Source organism: Saccostrea cucullata, unplaced genomic scaffold, assembly GCF_032062105.1.
Source record: "Saccostrea cucullata isolate Sc308-1 unplaced genomic scaffold, CSIRO_AGI_Scuc_v1 ctg723, whole genome shotgun sequence".
In the NCBI taxonomy this organism is placed as follows: Eukaryota; Metazoa; Mollusca; class Bivalvia; order Ostreida; family Ostreidae; genus Saccostrea; species Saccostrea cuccullata.
The window spans coordinates 132,133-150,000 of record NW_026931883.1 but is presented as its reverse complement, the minus strand read 5'-3'; the positions used below and the strand labels follow the sequence as shown (position 1 = coordinate 150,000).

The 17,868-nt window shown below is 33.6% G+C and overlaps 2 protein-coding genes across 2 annotated transcripts in view; both read right to left on the bottom strand.

The window, feature by feature from the left end:
• The window catches only part of LOC134233900 (3-hydroxy-3-methylglutaryl-coenzyme A reductase-like), a 14,064-nt gene extending 10,224 nt beyond the window's left edge, over positions 1–3,840 (bottom strand). The window contains exons 1-9 of the mRNA XM_062715955.1: positions 3,680–3,840; positions 2,975–3,137; positions 2,715–2,832; positions 1,970–2,057; positions 1,630–1,820; positions 1,327–1,433; positions 1,107–1,229; positions 659–795; positions 93–277 (exon numbers count right to left, since the gene is read on the bottom strand). Of these exons, the coding sequence (XP_062571939.1) occupies positions 93–277; positions 659–795; positions 1,107–1,229; positions 1,327–1,433; positions 1,630–1,820; positions 1,970–2,057; positions 2,715–2,832; positions 2,975–3,136 (1,111 nt within the window). The 5' untranslated portion in view covers position 3,137; positions 3,680–3,840. The remainder of the gene's footprint in view (positions 1–92; positions 278–658; positions 796–1,106; positions 1,230–1,326; positions 1,434–1,629; positions 1,821–1,969; positions 2,058–2,714; positions 2,833–2,974; positions 3,138–3,679) is intronic.
• Positions 3,841–8,602: 4,762 nt separating this feature from the next.
• LOC134233892 (BTB/POZ domain-containing protein 1-like) lies at positions 8,603–16,131 on the bottom strand. The gene is made up of 6 exons (XM_062715943.1): positions 16,011–16,131; positions 14,375–14,763; positions 13,014–13,960; positions 12,590–12,677; positions 12,264–12,410; positions 8,603–11,727 (listed from the first exon to the last, which is right to left on the bottom strand). Exons 2-6 carry the CDS (start codon positions 14,735–14,737, stop codon positions 11,569–11,571), a joined length of 1,704 nt encoding a protein of 567 aa, XP_062571927.1. The 5' UTR covers positions 14,738–14,763; positions 16,011–16,131; the 3' UTR covers positions 8,603–11,568.
• Between the last annotated feature and the right edge of the window lie 1,737 nt (positions 16,132–17,868).

Sequence of the window (17,868 nt, the reverse complement as noted above, 5' to 3'; positions counted from 1 at the left end):
CTAAATTTCACTGCTTCATCAAATTAAACAAAATGAGAAAAAAGGAAAAATTGCATAAAGCTTACATGTAATTCATAAAATAGCAAACATACCGTTGCACAGCTGATCTAAATCTTTAGGTGTGGACGCTGGTGATGCTACTTCGGGGGTTTCTCTACTTGTGGAAGACATCAGAAGATCATATTCCATGGAGTTGTCATCATAAAATGCATACTTTACTATCAGAAAGATGGCCAAAGCCAAAGTGAAAGTAGAATCTGCCTTTACTGTGAACAATCTGCATAAAAAAGAAAGTCCATTACAAATGGGCACATGCATGAACCTTCAGTAGGTACGAAAAGTGTGATTTTATCATTCAAGTACTTAAATGGTGTACATGTTATAAATGTTTTATTCATAACAAGTTTTTACAGTTGAGATTTACATTGAAAATCACACAATTTTTTTGAAGGGGACAGCAACCTGATTTGGAAGGGGGAGGAGGTATCATGTGTCAAAGCTGATAATTTATTTCCTTCCAAGAGGAGGACAGTTTAATTATTTTCTACAATTTCAAGGACAGTTATTTCCTTCCAAATCTGCTAGATCCATTCCCCCAATAACAGTTCTCTCCTACTTCTCTCAATTAAAAAATAGTATATTTATAGAGATATAATACCTCTGAATGTAGAAGGACCACAGTGAAACATTGGGTTCCCTATACTGGGTGCTGGCCATATCTTTTCCAATCATATCCATGGTTTTCTTATTTGCCATAAAGCGGCTGTGGAAGTGGACCATCAGCAGACCTGCAGACTAAAAAAAGGAAACAGAAATTAAAAAAAACCTAGGTCTCTACATAACATATCAAGTGCATTTGTAATACCGTACACTGTCTTATTTTAGCAGCAGTTTTACTCTTGCTGTTTTCACAGAACTATAAATCTGTCAAAATATTTCTCTATTTAAACTCACTTAAATAATCAATTAATACAGATCCAAATAAAAATTAAATTCATAGTTTCACTAATACAGGAACATCATCAGAACAGATATTCCTCAAAAATTTGAATAACAACATTCTTGAAATCAAAGGCTGCACACAATGTATATACAGTCATACTAACCATAATGATTTTGACATTCTGAGTGACTGGGTTTGGTCTCACATCTTTCTCTTCTTCATGTAAAATCTGGGCAAGCTGCTGTAGGTGCTTCAATCCCTTGCCTTTACCTCTCTTCCTTGCTACCTATTGTTTATAATATCCTTTATGCATATGATTTATGATCTTCATGAAACCTCTCCAAGATACTAATCAATACATAAATAGAAGAGACTCTGCTTACCTCTAGGAACAAAGCCAGACACGCAGGATACAACATAATAAATGCCAGGTAATTAGCTAAAACAGCCAAACAACCAAAGAAACACATCATCTCTAAATGGGTGACATCTGGAACAGAAAACAAGAAATAATATGTTAAAATGATGCTCATCACTATAAATAAAACAATGTCAGACATTTCTAAAATTTGTACTCTGTAAAGATATACACTGAGATTTTTTCTGCATGCAATTTTACTTATAAAGTCATCTTTAAGAAAATATGTACTGTTCGAAGAACAAGGTTCAAAGAGTGACCTGTTTACCTGATAAAGTGCCTACTCCAATGACTAGAATCTCACAAATAGCATCTAATGTCATGACTGGGCCGTGTCTAGACATTCCATGGGCAATGTTCTCCTGAACTTCCTCCTGGCTTTTAGAATTCAGGGCAAAGCGGGCCAGGGCACATGCCTTAGAGAGGTCAATGAGCAATAGGAAAAATGGCAAAGCTTCCCTAAATACAATACAGAATTGTGTAAAACCCTCTCATACAATATAAGGATGAAGAAAACCCCTTTGATTTATTTGGTTCATTATCTGAAGAAAGTGTTTGTCTATTACCAATAAGAAACTTAAAAATGTACAAAGTAAAAAAATATTTACGTCAATCCTGAGAGATCATTGCCAAACATTTTGATGATAGCAATACTGAACACAAGACTGGAAGATACGGTAAATATCCCAGATATACCTGAAAAATATAAAATAAAATTATAAGGCCATAATAAATAAGTTGCTAGATTCTCATCCGAATTTTTTTTAAAAATCGAGGCGGGCAGGCGGCTTTTATTTTATATATTTTTTTTTTCAATTTTGCAATTTTTTTATTGACCTAGTCAATCGGTGTAATTTTATCTAAAATACCTGAATAAAAGTCATAGTAAAGGTTCAATTATCTCTTACTTCACATCATCACCAATCTTTTTCAACAAATGACCCTTGTTTAAAATATATACACATGTATTACAGCAATTACCATCTTTTCAGCTGTCAAAATCATGTCGACTTTCGTGGGATTTAAAACGAAAGTAGAATGGTAGGCGAGTACCAATCCCGATCAGAATTAAGACGAAGTAAAACAGAAATAAAAAAAATTGAGGCGGGGGTATAAAATCGGGGCGGGCAGGGATGAGAATCTAGGAATATTTTTATTATGGCCTAAAATAAATATTTTTTTGGTGCTTCAAGCAACGGTTTCTTTTCACTAGTTTTAATTTCTGTTAGGAAGACAGAACCCCCCCCCCCCCTTCCAAAACAAGAAGGGTTATAGTTTAAAATTTATTTCTTTGTGTGGGCTTTACCCAAACAATGAGTAAAAACATCAATACTTTTATAACTAAGTAAATACCTAAAAGATATCTGGTTCCAAATCTACGAAGATTTCTAAACTGTAGATAAGTGTAGAGCACTGCTGACAGTTTGATGATTGGCAGGAAAATGTGATCATTGTTGCTTTTCTCTGTGTGCTGTTTCAAATACAATTAATTAATTAGCTGATATTTATTACCATGTATAAATACACTAATGTTTCTGTTAATGATTATTAGTGATTTCTTCTTCTTTTCTATGATGTTTTCATAAATAAGTATAATTGAATGATTGTTTTACCTGATGTTTTTCACATTCATAGTTCCACCCACACACTTTGTCAGGTGTTGTGATAATTCCTACGGAGGCCAAACAGGCTGAGAGGGTGAGCGTGGTGAGAATGACCTCCCATGGTCGACTGGCACAAAAATGTCCATGCTTGTAGAAGAAGTTACTGAACATTCTAATTTTCAAAAAAAAAAATAAATAAGTACCAGGTAAGTTATTAATTACGCTAAATGAGAAAAAAGAAATTCACTGGTCAGGGTTGACCCTAAGTCTTAAGACCCAGGGGCCAGGGATTTTCTCTGCCTATTATAATAATGTAATACCCCATTTATTTTGGTATTCAACCTAAATCCTCCTTAACTCCCCATTAAGATAGAAACCCCAGATCCCCTTCTACTTTTAACCTCCCCCTCTTCTGTTTCAATTTTAAGGAACAACCCTGCATAAATAAATGGGGTGGAGTTGTGCATCAAATCAAACCTGAAATGCTTGGTAAAAGAAGTATATCCGCATAATACTTAAAAATAAAACCGTTATCTACTTAAAGAATACTTTGTTCCAGGGTTTATTTCTGTATCAAACTGCTCAAGTTCACATTTCCCTTTCCACGGTTACACCGGTGCAGTGACATGTTTACAACTAGTAACTACAAGTAAAGGTCAAGCAGAAATACATGTAGATCTATAATCTGAAGCTACAGAACTTCGCATGACTTACCTTATTTACATATCCTAGATGTATTGTTCGAACAATATCATAAAAATTAAATAATTATTCTTTAATCAATCTTTACTAATTCATTTCTCCTTTGAAAAATCGGACAATTCTAATACTGTGTTTCGTAAGAAAGTTCCACACTATCAAATAATTAATATTTGAAATCCCGATCCCGATCTCAAAAAATAAAACAAGCGGATTCAAGGATTTGCAACTCTCTTTGATATTAACCCACTCACAGATTTGGTGGCATGAAAAATTTATCAATCTATTTTTTCTTACATGTGCAAGTTACAATTTTCTTGGAACATTTTTTGTTAACACCTGATGAACGATCCCGATCAAAAAAGTTAAAAATAGAAAATACAAAAATAGAAATTGTGATTCATACAAAGAATTGGAGAGGATCATACATTTACGACAATAAAGCACTGTTTATCGAAGAACAGCTCATTTGTATGAAAGGACATTAAAAAAGAAGAATCCGATTGCTTTATAAGATAAGATAAGATAAGATAAGATTTATTAATACCAATTTGGGGCCCATCAGGGCATACAAGTAATAATTAAGGAAAAAAAAAACATACAAGCAGAAATTCAAAATTGATAGCAGTAACTAACAAAAGATAAATGATGTTACAGCAGTTGGGGATTACAACATACATAATCAATATACTGTAAATAAAAGTTTGTTTAAAGTATTTCTATATATTACTCTTTTGTATTTATTTGTTTCTTTGTTTAACATTGCATAATTTGCTATTTCTTATTTTAAAGATATTGATTAAAAAATTACCCAGCTTGATAAGCAACATGTCATCTTCATTAGACATAATCCATAAAAATTTTTCTTTATTTGTTAAAGTGTAGAAATTTTTATTACTTTTAGCAATAATATTAAAAAAGTCATCTCTATCATGCTTATATAATGGACATTCAATCAGTGAGTGTATCTCATCTTCCACACAGTTCATGTCGCACATTCTACAAATTCTTTCATTTCTTGCAAGGGTGGTTTTCTCTCCAGCAGCTTTATATTCTTGCCCAGATACAGACGTATAATTATAATTCGGATAAACATGCTGAATTTAGCATATATGTTTAGCAGTACAAGCTGGTCCAGTTTATATTAATTATTCAATTTTTTCTTTATAGAGGTCTTTAAATGCGAATTTAATTAAGATTTGTACATTGTAGAGAATCATTATTTACAACGTTCTTAATATTGCAAAATGAATTAGGCATCAATTAAATCATGACGATTAAATTAAAATCGCAAGGTGGTTGATCAATAGATTTTTATAATTAGATTTCACCATTTGTTAATTTGCAAGTGGTTCATCCGAGTTCTCATAATTCATTCATCTTTTATTTCCTCTGTTACAGAGATTTTTGACATGACAATTACATATAAATTATAACTCAATCACAATGTGAGGAAAAAAAAAAAAACATATTGTAAGTAATAAAAAGAAAGAACAAAAAAAAGAACAAAAATACACAAAACTGAAAAAAAAAGAAAATATTACACATATGATACACTATTTTATGTAAAGGATAGCCATCCAAGCAGGGAGTGGGGGCGGTGGGGGGCTATCCATTTACAAATCTAAGATTGCACTGTCTATTGTAGAGTGCACAAGAGGAGACGATGTGTACATAATTCAGTTTTCTAAACTGGATTTCTTTTTCTGCTAACAAGATTGTAAGTGGTGGTCTTCCAAGAAGAATGTTGAATAACTCATCTTCAGGAAGACCACATAGTTCAGCTTCAAGGTGAACGGTAAACGATTCTGAGAGAGAGTTCCACCATATGTTTTGTTGGTTCAAGAGGGCTGGACAGGATATTGTCGTATGTGAAAAAACGTCTGTAATGGGATAATCGCATGACATGCATGTAAACGGATTTTGAGCGGGTTTTGATGCAATAAGTTTGCATATGAATTTAAAGTTTCGAATTTCGTTGAAAGAATCTGCAATTTTCCACATGTTGAATGGTTTCGATGTACAAAATATAGCATTAAATCTGAGAAAGTCTGGATCAAACTCAGTTCGATCGTTGCGTTGGAGAGTGTGGTTTTTGTGAACAGCTGAACGCACTATAGATTTCCATGATAATTTTGATGGGAACGATCCAGAAGAGAGCCAGGTATTCAAGTAATGTGAGAGTTCATCTGAAGAAGGAACGATGCATCCGGAATGAATCCCATTTGGTCTCTAGTTCCAGTTAGTTGATAGAGGAAGGAGAAAAGGCGTGATGTAAAGATCTTTTTTGAAAGATAGTTGAGATCTAGTCTACAAAGTCTGCCAAAGAAAAGAAGTTTCCTGGTATCAATTTCCGCAGTGATTGGTAGAAGACCCATGAGTTGTTCACAAATATCTGATCTGGTAAGTTAAGGAAGGTTCAAAACTTGTTTGCATATTCCGTGTTGGAGTGTGTTGAGGCGTCTTATATCTTGGTTCACCATGTGGTTCCACAGTTCACAACCATAAAGAACGGATGGCATGACTATGGTTCTATAGAGATGAGACATCGTCTGAGGGTTTACCAGAGATATATTCATGTCAGTTAATGCGTAGAATGATTTCCAACCCTTGGAGCAAGCGTTGATGACTCAAAATCTTGATTTAGTATTGTTGCTAATAGGAATTCCTAGATGTTCATAGACGTTTCCGTATTGTATTTTAGAGTCTCCTAAGTTAATGTCTTTTTCTGCAGGATGACTTTGGCCTTTAGCACGGAACTGCAGGATGCTTGACTTAGAAGCGTTGTATTCAAAACGCCATAGACAGGCATATCGGTACGCAATGTTCATCATCGACTTTAGAGATGAGGGAGAGAGTGCAATGCATGCGATGTCATCTGCGAGAGCTGGAGAGTGGTAATTGTTATCGAATACAACGGCACTAGTATGGTCTGAGTTCTTGGGTTGTAGTTCATCTAACATGTCGTTAATGAAAACAAGATAGAGAAAAGTTGAAAGAACACCTCCCTGCGACATTTACGACAATAAAGCACTGTTTATCGAAGAACAGCTCATTTGTATGAAAGGACATTAAAAAAGAAGAATCCGATTGCTTTATATTCTTGCCCAGATTCAGACGTATAATTATAATTCGGATGAACATGCTGAATTTAGCATATATGTTTAGCAGTACAAGCTGGTCCAGTTTATATTAATTATTCAATTTTTTCTTTATAGAGGTCTTTAAATGCGAATTTAATTAAGATTTGTGCATTGTAGAGAATCATTATTTACAACGTTCTTAATATTGCAAAATGAATTAGGCATCAATTAAATCATGACGATTAAATTAAAATCGCAAGGTGGTTGCATGATCAATAGATTTTTATAATTAGATTTCACCATTTGTTAATTTGCAAGTGGTTCATCCGAGTTCTCATAATAAAATTAAACAATATATTAATTCATCACGTGTACAGTGTCAAAGATTTTCTAAATTTATGAAAATCATTTCAAAATGTTCATTTTTATTACCTAACATTCATCCCTTTGAACTCAGTACATGTATAAAAGATACCAAAGAGTCTGAAACATGTTTCACATTTGGATATTTTACTAGAAAAAGATGGTAATGATAACCCAAAACAATTAAAAATCTATGATAAACATTATTTCAAACTTTTTTATCATCTACTTCCCTTCATGTAGCAAATTATAAACATTTTCTAATGAATATTATAACATGCATAAAGAGTTCTTTTTTCCCAGCTGATTTGATATTCAAGAACATGCTCTACATACATAAAAGCAATTTCAAAAATGAGACAAGCTATTGACAAATAAGTTGATAAAAGAAGGATATCAACAGTCTCGTTAAAGGTACTTGGACACAGATTTGGAGTTATTATTTTCTCTATAATATTACGACTTATATATTTTAATAGCATTTCACACAAAAATTAAATAAAAATCTTATTTCATATAAAAGGTATTAAAATTTCAAATTTTTTGGCGGGTTTGATTGACACATCCTTGTACTTTCACAAATTAATTTTATTCTTAATCCATAGGAAAAGTTACTATCTCGTTGTGTATAAATGAAAAATATTAATACTATAATCCAGAAAATTCAGAGTAGACATGTTCGAAAGCAAAACAAACACACAATATATTGTCAGTCCGTGCAGTTGTGGTAAGCAGACTGTGACAATTGAATGCACCCGGTGAATTGTAAACATCAACAATAACAGAACTCGTGCCGTTTACAAAAACTGTGTACATAACACGAGTGTGCTCGATTTGCTAAACTCTGTACACAACTCTTAGCCCTGAATGACGATACTTGTGAAGGAGTTTAATTTGATTTCTTACATTTCTACTCTGAATAAAATTATTTTTCTGGATAAAAGTTTTAATATTTCTCATTAATACACAACAAGATTACCACTTTTCCTAAGGATTAAGAATAAGGTTAAAAATTGTGAAAGTGCAAGGATGTGACAATCAAACCCGCCAAAAATTTGAAGTTTTAATAACTTTTAAATGAAATAAGTTTTTTTATTAATTTTTGTGTAAAATGCTATTAAAATATATGTCGTAATATTATAGAGAAAATATCAACTTCAAATCTGTGTCCAAGTACCTTTAAAAGTCAATATTTTAATTCACATATTCTATACAGTCAAAACAATGACTTTGTCAGCAAATATAACCTATCAAAATTATATATTTTTTTTTCTTTCAAATTGTTAGCTCATTACTTTCATACTGATCTTCCATTTGCTCGATCATGACAATTGGGAGAACATGGTAGGTGTAATGAGTTGACAAGAAATGTTTACGCCTCCATGGCACCTGATCCCACCTCTGATGTTTTTAGAGATCCATGTTTGATATGCTCCCACCTTGTATTGCATCAATGGACTTGATCCCTTTTTGTTATATTCATATTTTATGAAATAACACAGTTTTTTGACATTTTAAGCTTTATTTCTTTTTTTATACAATAATTTGTTAATATTGAATGAAATGCATGCTGTTTATAATTTAAGAAATTTAAAGTGATTTAATGATGTGATTAGTCACTTTAATTTGGCTAGACTGAAAATTAAAATCTATTAAGAGATTTCCATGAGATTGACCATTTTCATATCACTATTTACAATACATATGTAAACTCTATAATAGCACTTACATTATATGTCTTCATGGAGTTATTTTCAAATAATCAGTCATGGCAAATGATATTCATATGCCTTTTTTCTTGTATAATATCAAACAAAAGCATTCAGATTCCCAACAATAGGTAACATACTGGTAACTTGTTACTCCGGCATGCACTTTAATACAAACAAAGAGTATCTTAATGATTTCATCTCAATATGGAAGACCAATCTTAGATCTATAACATTCAAATGCATATTAAATATTATTCTTTACACTCATTTATATTTATTTCCCTATTTCTTGTATATTTTTGAAAATCCAAAATATTTATCCTAATACTTGTTCAATATAGTTATGTCTGTTTCTTCGACAATTTCTTCTGAAACTAGCTCACTGACATAATTTTTCTCCACAAATTTTAACCATCCACATGTACATAATTTTGGGGCACTGAAGTTAATATTTGTTTTTCTCACTAATTACTAGTAATAATTCATATAATAGTTTCTACATGAAGGAAGTGATAAAAATATCCCCTACACTAAACTAGAAATTGAGAATGCCATTAACGTCATGAAATGTATCCTGCCTCTAGTTCTTGATATTATTTAATTCATGCTACTTAAAAATTTTCCTCAAATTTGAGTACGTCCCATGCACTAAATTACATGAAATAAATGTATGGATTGAGAGCAATAAGAAGAACAATGATTTGCTGACACCCTACCATAGAACACAAAAACTTTAACAATGTTCTGATGCTGTTTGATGCAATTATATTTCCTTTTAATAATATAATGTCAGAGCTTTGAAAGAATAAAATTAAATTAATTTTTTTCCAAGAAAATTTCTTGTGAGGGCACTTTAAAAGTGAATGGGTAACAGCCATTGAAAAAGTACATATGTATCTATTCAAAGGCTAGCAGTTGATGAGTAAACTACTGTAGATACCTAAATATATGGATGGAATTAATTATCGCCTAATTTTGTGAGACACACTGCTCGCCAAATACAATTACTCGCTTTTATTTTTATGGTGCTGAAATCCATGTAAAATCTCTTAATCGAATTATTATTCTCACGATTTGATGTCCAAAAGCCCATTCACAATAATAACTCGCAAAAAATAAGGAATCTACAGTATACATTAAGTAGTCAAAATGTGTGAAACCCGTGAACATTTTAAATAAATAGCCTTTCAACACAGATTGTATACATATAGGATTACAGTGATACATAAAACTTCTCGTGCATCATATATCATGACATAAAGAGTTCTTGATAATTTTAAAGAACAGGTAATTTTTAATTGAATCATTAATATTTATAACATTTATCAAAATAAATAAAAGACAAACATACATTATGCACACTGAAGAGCTAAATGTTATCATGACAAAAGAAAATGACTTCCATGACAACCAAACTCTTTAAATAAATATGGGGGAAAATGCTATGTACTGTAAATAGGCATGTCAATGAATAGTTGACTATTGGAAAATCAGTTGAATGGACCAACGATCGAATAAAACGATGGACAATAAATTCTAAAATTCAAAACTACATTTGTAGACAAACACATCAATGAAAAAAGATATACATGTTTTGTTAATTGTGTCAAATAAATAGCAAACATTAACTCTTTCAAAGCTAGAATTAGGTTATCAAAAAGTCAAGTCAAGAACAGTATCTAATTCTGTAAACCAACTATTATTCGCATCATCTTTTGTTCACGATTCGTCAATTTGAAATCAATCCGTGAGGATTAATTTTCACGAATGGGGAAACGTTCTCTACAAATACTTACAAATACTTATTTATACTTATAAATAAATGAATGGTTCGCGGCGATTAATATTCGCAAGTTAGAGTAGATCGCGGAACTTGCGGATATTTCTAGCACTCGAATAAAAGGTGATTTACAGTAATAACTTGTTTTTAAATATTAATTTTAATACATTAAAGTCCTTGATAGCAATATATCATCCAAAAAGTTTAAACTGAATAGTAAATACAATTGTGGTATACCTAAACCTGCCACATTTCTGAACATGTTCACATTCTTGTGTTCAACATAAACATGTACCGTGAAACTACACTCAGAGAATTCATTAAAAAATATCTTAGATACAGATAAATAGTTACAAATCTATATTATATCACAATGCTTGAAAGCCAATGCACAGAAGTATCACATGTGTATAAATATTGTCAAACCTTCTCATTTCATCTCATCTATGGGACCAAGAAAAAACTTCAGTTTCCAAGTATTTGAGGTACTAAAGTTAAAATACATGAAGAAAAAAATCCCTTTGACATTACCATAATAAATGATTTTTTGGTGTCTGAGATTTGAAGTTAAATTGTATGTATTAAACCTCATCCCTATACAAAGACATTTAGTAGCCCTTGAATTGTGAAAAAAATTGACTCTGGTAGTCAGGGCTCTCCATTACTGTGTTCACTCTCCTTGTCAGAAGGCTGATTAAACGTCTGTGCCCAATATTTAGAGATGTATGGGTTGTTTACAGTTGTCTTAAATCGGCGTGTAGGTTTGGTTGTTACCAGTTACTCTGACTTGGTGAGAAGAAAGCTTTTACCTCCATATTAACTCTATGTGCAGGAGATGATTTTACATTTGTAAATATTTTTGTAGTAGGGTGTATCACAGCTGTGTAATTTTATGTCAAAGACGAAAGTTTACAGCTGTTTAAATGTGTGTAGTAGAGGTCTAGTGTATATGTAGAGAGAGACTGCCTATGTATAAAAGATTATTTCTGGGATTTGTCCATCCTCCACCGAAGTTCCATTGTTGTTGCCCGAGGCATAAGTAAACTGAAATGTTACTTTGCCACTTGACACAGATTCATGAGTAACCTTCCTCAGTCCCTTAGCACCGTAGTAAGAATCTGGACCCTATAAAATTACACAGAGGTTATACATTCATATACATGTTAAAGCAAGATGAAATTTAAGTTCTTTATAAAATAATGTGTCAGTGTTTTAGAAACAGAATGAAAAACACACATCCCCTTCAAAAGAAATAAAATGTTTAAAATGTCCAAATGTTGTTTTTAATGGATTTTAACTGGAACTATATATTTTATTATGAAAAAGCAAGTTGTAATAACGGGATTCCAATGTACTTGGTACCATATAAATGGAAATTTTAGCGAGACGCAAATTTAGCGATTTGTCCTTAAAAATTGGTAATTTATTTTTAGTGAGCTGTAATTTTAGCGATTCTAAAAATCTCACTAAAGAAGCTATAACAAATAAAGCGCAATTAATTTTACGCGATATTCGATTTTAGCGATCTTGGCACCCTCGCTAATAATGCCAAAATTAAATACTCGCTAAAAATTCTGCTTATACGGTATTTCAATATTAGAACCTGTATGCTTTTTTTTTTCTGGCTGCTGTTTTGTGCCTGTAGTATCAATCATATTTACCTTAAGTGTAGCACAGGCTGTGTAGCTGATGTTTGGCAGAATTTCCACTGGTTCTTTAAACATCACTCTGAAGGTGTTGTTTGTCCCGTCACAAAGGAAGGTTGTGTCATTCTGGCCCATAACTTTCAGAGAATCAGACTGAATCACCTGTCAAGCATTAACACAAATTAATCATCAATAGAAGACCTCTAAAAACCAAATTATCTTCAATGACAAGCAACATATATATGCAATTCCATCATCAGGAAATCTCAATACATGAATCATCATCACACTTTTTTCTTTATAAAGAGTTGGTGGTAAAGAGTAAGTATTTATTGACAGACCTGTAAGTTGACTTGGTATTCTGTTGGTCCATGTATACTCCCATACAAACCAAACCCAACCACAAAGATCCTCCTGTTCACCATGAATCTAAAAAGAATGATATAGAAGTCAGAATAAATACATGCATTGAAGGAATAGAATGAATGGTGGGGGTCCAGTGGCAAAGCCCCTGGAAAATTGAGGAAATTCTAACAAATAACTTAATAAGTGGTGCTTTTTTTTTGGGGGGGGGGGATCTGCCTTTAAATTTTGTCACTAGTGCCACTGTAAACTACTCACCTAATTCTGTCACTAGTGCCACTGTAAACTACTCACCTAATTCTGTCACTAGTGCCACTGTTAACTACTCACCTAATTCTGTCACTAGTGCCACTGTAAACTACTCACCTAATTCTGTCACTAGTGCCACTGTAAACTACTCACCTAATTCTGTCACTTGTACCACTGTATCCCCAGCGACTTTCTATCTGACAGAAGCGGGACACCACTTGTTCCTTTCCAGTAAGACAACACCGGGGTACGTCCAGAAAGCTGATCTGAGGTTTGGGATTGACAGTGAAGTAGAGAAAGAGCTGAACCACCTCTCTGTCCTCCAGTAAACCACTCTGAGCCGCTCCCTGAGCAAACTCCTCCACATTCATCAGTGGAAACCGAATAAGACGCAAAGACCTTCCCAGAACATTTCTCTGATTTTCACAGGTTTGAGCCAAATTTCTTCTAGTGCACTCAGCTTCTGCCCATCTGCACACTGCTGCAAACAGTTTGCATTCCCTGATGCCCAGTGTATCTCTTTCTAAAACTACGCAGAGTGTATCATTGTCAATGTCCGTAAAACCGTCTGCCATGATGGCTTCAGAAGTGTTTTTATCAATGGTCTCCAAACAGAGAGCTGCTAACTGAGGTTCATCAAAGAGCCGTGCCTGGGTCAGCAACATAAAAGCATTATCACTACTCAAGTTGCGCTTCAGGAAATCCACACATGCTTTCTCCAATGCAGGGACTGCATACTTCTTAGCAGTATATAAAGTTGTCATCACAGTATCAGAGCAAATTGTGACTTCATCAGAATACAGAAACTTTAGTAAAGCCAAGAACGCAGCAGGTTCAACATCAGGGATTTCAATAACTTCATCTGAAGTAGCCATTGGTCCATTAAACTGGGCATCAAACACAGCACTCCCGACAGACAGAATGAATTTGTGGGCCGGTATCTTTTGTTGATTGGGCAAGGTTCCGACAAGGAAGTGGATGTCACACATTATTTCTGTGTTATATAGGTAGTGTAAGCGCTCTTTGACTGAGGTCTTTGTGGATTGCCAGTTGTACGGGGCATTACCATGTCCTATAGATCCACTGGTTGCATTTATCACCTATAATAAACATAGCGTAAATCATACAAGTTTTGACATTTGAAAACTTACCCGGGTAAGTTGGTTTGATTTCCTTTGAAAAAGCAACATCACATCTTGATTTAAATGGAACAGAGATTTTCATTTTTTTTCCTTAACATTCAGCACAAAGTCATTCTTACATTAGCTGATAAATAATGTATACAATGTATAATGTATAATGTATATCAATAGATATTAAAGAGATATCAGGAAAATTCTTAATATTTCATTATTCATATTCAAAATAAATTAAGATTGGTATTATAGAATTTATAGTTCATATTAGTTTAAATTCAACCAAAAACACATGTTTCAAATTACCCAGTATATAAGAAACATCTCAACCCAATCAGGCCAAGATCACATTGTACAGTAACCTGTTGATATTTTTACCTGTTTTTCAAAGTCTGTTAGACTGTTAGCACCTGATGAGAGAGATCCAGCAGCCAAAGCAAGTGGCAGACAAGTAGGACTAGAGCACAGTGAATTGGTGGACAGGGGGACGGTAGGGGAGCTTACAGTGGTGAGGTTATGTGCACGAGATTCAGGATGCTTTGAAGGTAAGACACTGCCATAGTGCTGACTGTTTTCTCCCTCTGTGGATAAAGCCGAGGCACCTAAGGAAGATGGTTGTGGGTTTCTAGAGGTGGCATTTGCAGATTGATTCTTTTGTGATGTTACTTGATTCTTAGCTTTCTCCTCTGCTTTTTCTGGCTCATTATTTTGATCTTTTCCAGGTGGATTGCTTTCTTCCATTGTGGTAAAGAGACATCAATTATCTCCTATAATTAAATAGTAATATAAATTTAAAAAGTGACAAATTCATGCGACATGATATTGAGTTCAGATACATCTTTACTCTAATACTGTAGTAATAAAAAAAGACCATGGGAAATTCAAACTGAAATCTACACATCGATAAAGCTTATTCTTCTTTTGCAATACCAAGAATTCCATGAATTGGCCATGAGTTGTTTTTCAGAATGTGTCAAAGGTCCAAAGAATTTTGGAGGATTTTGATTAATCAAATATTTTGATTTTCTTATTTAAAATTTATAGCTTGAAAATGGATTGATCGTGAAATTAAAATATTAAAAGCAAAAATCGGGGAGACAAAGTGACTTATTTTTGGCTATATTTACAGGGGTCTGATAAACATACCAGGGGATTCAAAAATATTTCCATTTCTAATTTTTTTTCTCTGTGATAACTCTTTGATAGTTAGTGGAGTTGATTTCTTGACAATTCTAATGTAATGTAAATTAGGTAAATCAATAGGTCAGGAGCAAAGGAGGACTTACATGCATATAAATCTCATACGCATCTGTCTTCTTGTCTAATGCTATGGAGGCCTAATGTGCATGTAATTCTCGTGTGGCAGTCTTTGTGTTTGACATCAGTGGGCCAGGACTATTGAAATTGGCATGGGAATCCTCGTGTAATTTAAATCTATTAGTCTTATTTTTAAAATCTAAATCTACAATTTTATTTCACAATAAAATGGAAATATAAGGAATCATTGTCTAGTTAGTATAGTATGCCAGGGACATGTATTCCCTGGTAAAAGCGGTACGTGGAAGATGGAGTGAAAAAGCGGTCGACTCTTGCCTAAATCAGTAGAGTTAACATGTATGCTGTCTACGACATTGAAATTAAAGATAGTTTTAGCATTATGTCATATCAATCGAAGGTGTATTAGGTATTATTTCTTTCATTATATGCATTCCTCAAGTAGTTCCTCTGCTTAAAGTATAGCATCCATGAATTGGCAATCAACCAAAGAGCTACAGTTTCTGCTACTACAGTGTTTTAAATACTTCTCATACAATAGATGGTATTACTGGATGAATGGTACAATAAGATACGTTATGCAACATCATTTTTCCTATTGTAACACCCCTTGAAAAACATTCTTTTGGAATACAATCATCAAGGTGGCTGAAACAAAATCCAACTAATTAGAACGCGTTCTTCCATTGTACCTCACAATAGCCATATCCTTGGTAGAAGATGGCAACAATTTACTTACTTTTAATCTAAACATATACCGAGGCTACTGATCTTTTATCCTTCAATAAATTTAAAAGCTAAAAACTTGGCTAAGGAGAAAAAAAAATAACAGGAAGTTGAACAATAAAATCCGAGTCCGATCAAAATTTAAATTGAATGCGGTAATTCTAGTAAGATACAAAGCCGGTGAGGAATGGAGAAGAAAACCGCTCTTGCTCGCTCGAAATTCTAATATTCGCCACCATAAGGATTTTGGAGCAAATCAAAAATTGGATTTTATTCAGATTGGATATAGCCATTCGATGAAACAAGTCCATTTACGTGTATTAGAGCAAAGACAAAGAATTGTTGTCAAAAACGAAAGGCCTATCTCTACTCAATCAAAAGTTAAAGAAAAAAAAAACATTTCTAAAAAGTAGACTGTAGGTCACACTTCAAGGTCAAGGTAACAGGTCATAAATTATAGTATATTATGGAATGTCTTATCACAGGTAATAAACATTTGTTATATGAAACAGGGGCGGATCCAGCAATTTTTGAAAGGGGGGGTCCAGGGTTGTGCCCCCCCCCCCCCGCATACAAACTCTCAAGCAAAGATTCACACACGTATTGAAAGATCTTATGTTGTGGTAAAAAAAAGAATTTTCTTTTAGAATTTGAAAAAAATGGGGTGTGATCTTGATGCGGATGGGGTTTAAAACAAAGAGTTTTATGATATTTCCTTCAAAATATTTGATAAAAAGGGTACATATATATAGCCAACACAGCCACAGCGGGAATATCATATCAAATTAAACCTTGCATGTTACATATCATAAATAAGTTTTATAAAAACAAGTAAAATATTTTCTACCATTCACTCATAAAAAAAAGTAATAATTAAGGTGAATTGAGGAAACTTAATGTGTGGGAATCTATCTATTCAATACATAAGTTAGACGTACAAATATTTTTTCTCAGATAACGTTTTCTCTCTCTCTCTCCACTTGGCAAAAAATAAAGGGGGGGGTTCCAACCCCTGGAACCCCCCTCTGGATCCGCCAATGTGAAAGCCCTCATTTTTATTCTTTTAAAACTTCAGTTGGTCATAACTTTTAAATGCACCTTTAATACACTGTAAAACATTTTGAAAAGTAGGTCAAACTTCAAGGTCAAGGTAACAGGGTAAAAATCGAAGAATATTTGGAAAGGTCTTGCCACAAGCAAAAATTCTATCTCTTCTAGTTGCCCGCGTGGCAGCTAGTGGTTAGAGCGTCTGCTCTATAGTCATGAAGTGAGGAGTTGATCTTTACGTCGTGGGTTCGAATCCCACTGTGGGACGTGGACGTCCTTCGGATGAGTCCGTAGAAACCGAGGTCCCGTGTCGCAGTAGGTGCTGGCACAAAAAAGATCCATGCCTGCTCAATGGCCCTAAGTGCAGTTCATACGACAAAATTTGCAGCTATCCAAGTGGTGGCGTCTGTAATCCAATGAAGAAAACTTGTCTTTGTTTTCAAAGTTTATTAAATGAATCCAAGTTTACAATTTCTCCGTGATCGTATAGTTTTAAAAATATTCGTTCCTGAAATATGATCAGAAAAGACAAATACACTTTTTATATAAATGTCCAAAGGATCCGTCCAAAATACTTAGAGTTGAAGTCCGAACTCCCAATAAATAAATAAATAAATAAACAAAAGTACAATCACTAACCATCACTAACCACCTTTGTCCGTAGGTCTGTCCGTTGACCTATGAACCCCGACATGGCACCACCCTTAAATGCAGGTAAATACTCATTACTAATATTTATGGGCCCAGTCCCCATCTCTGCACCACAGGAGTTCTAGCCTTAAGCTCTATTGCTTATTTACTTCAAAGTTCCCAATTTTATTGCT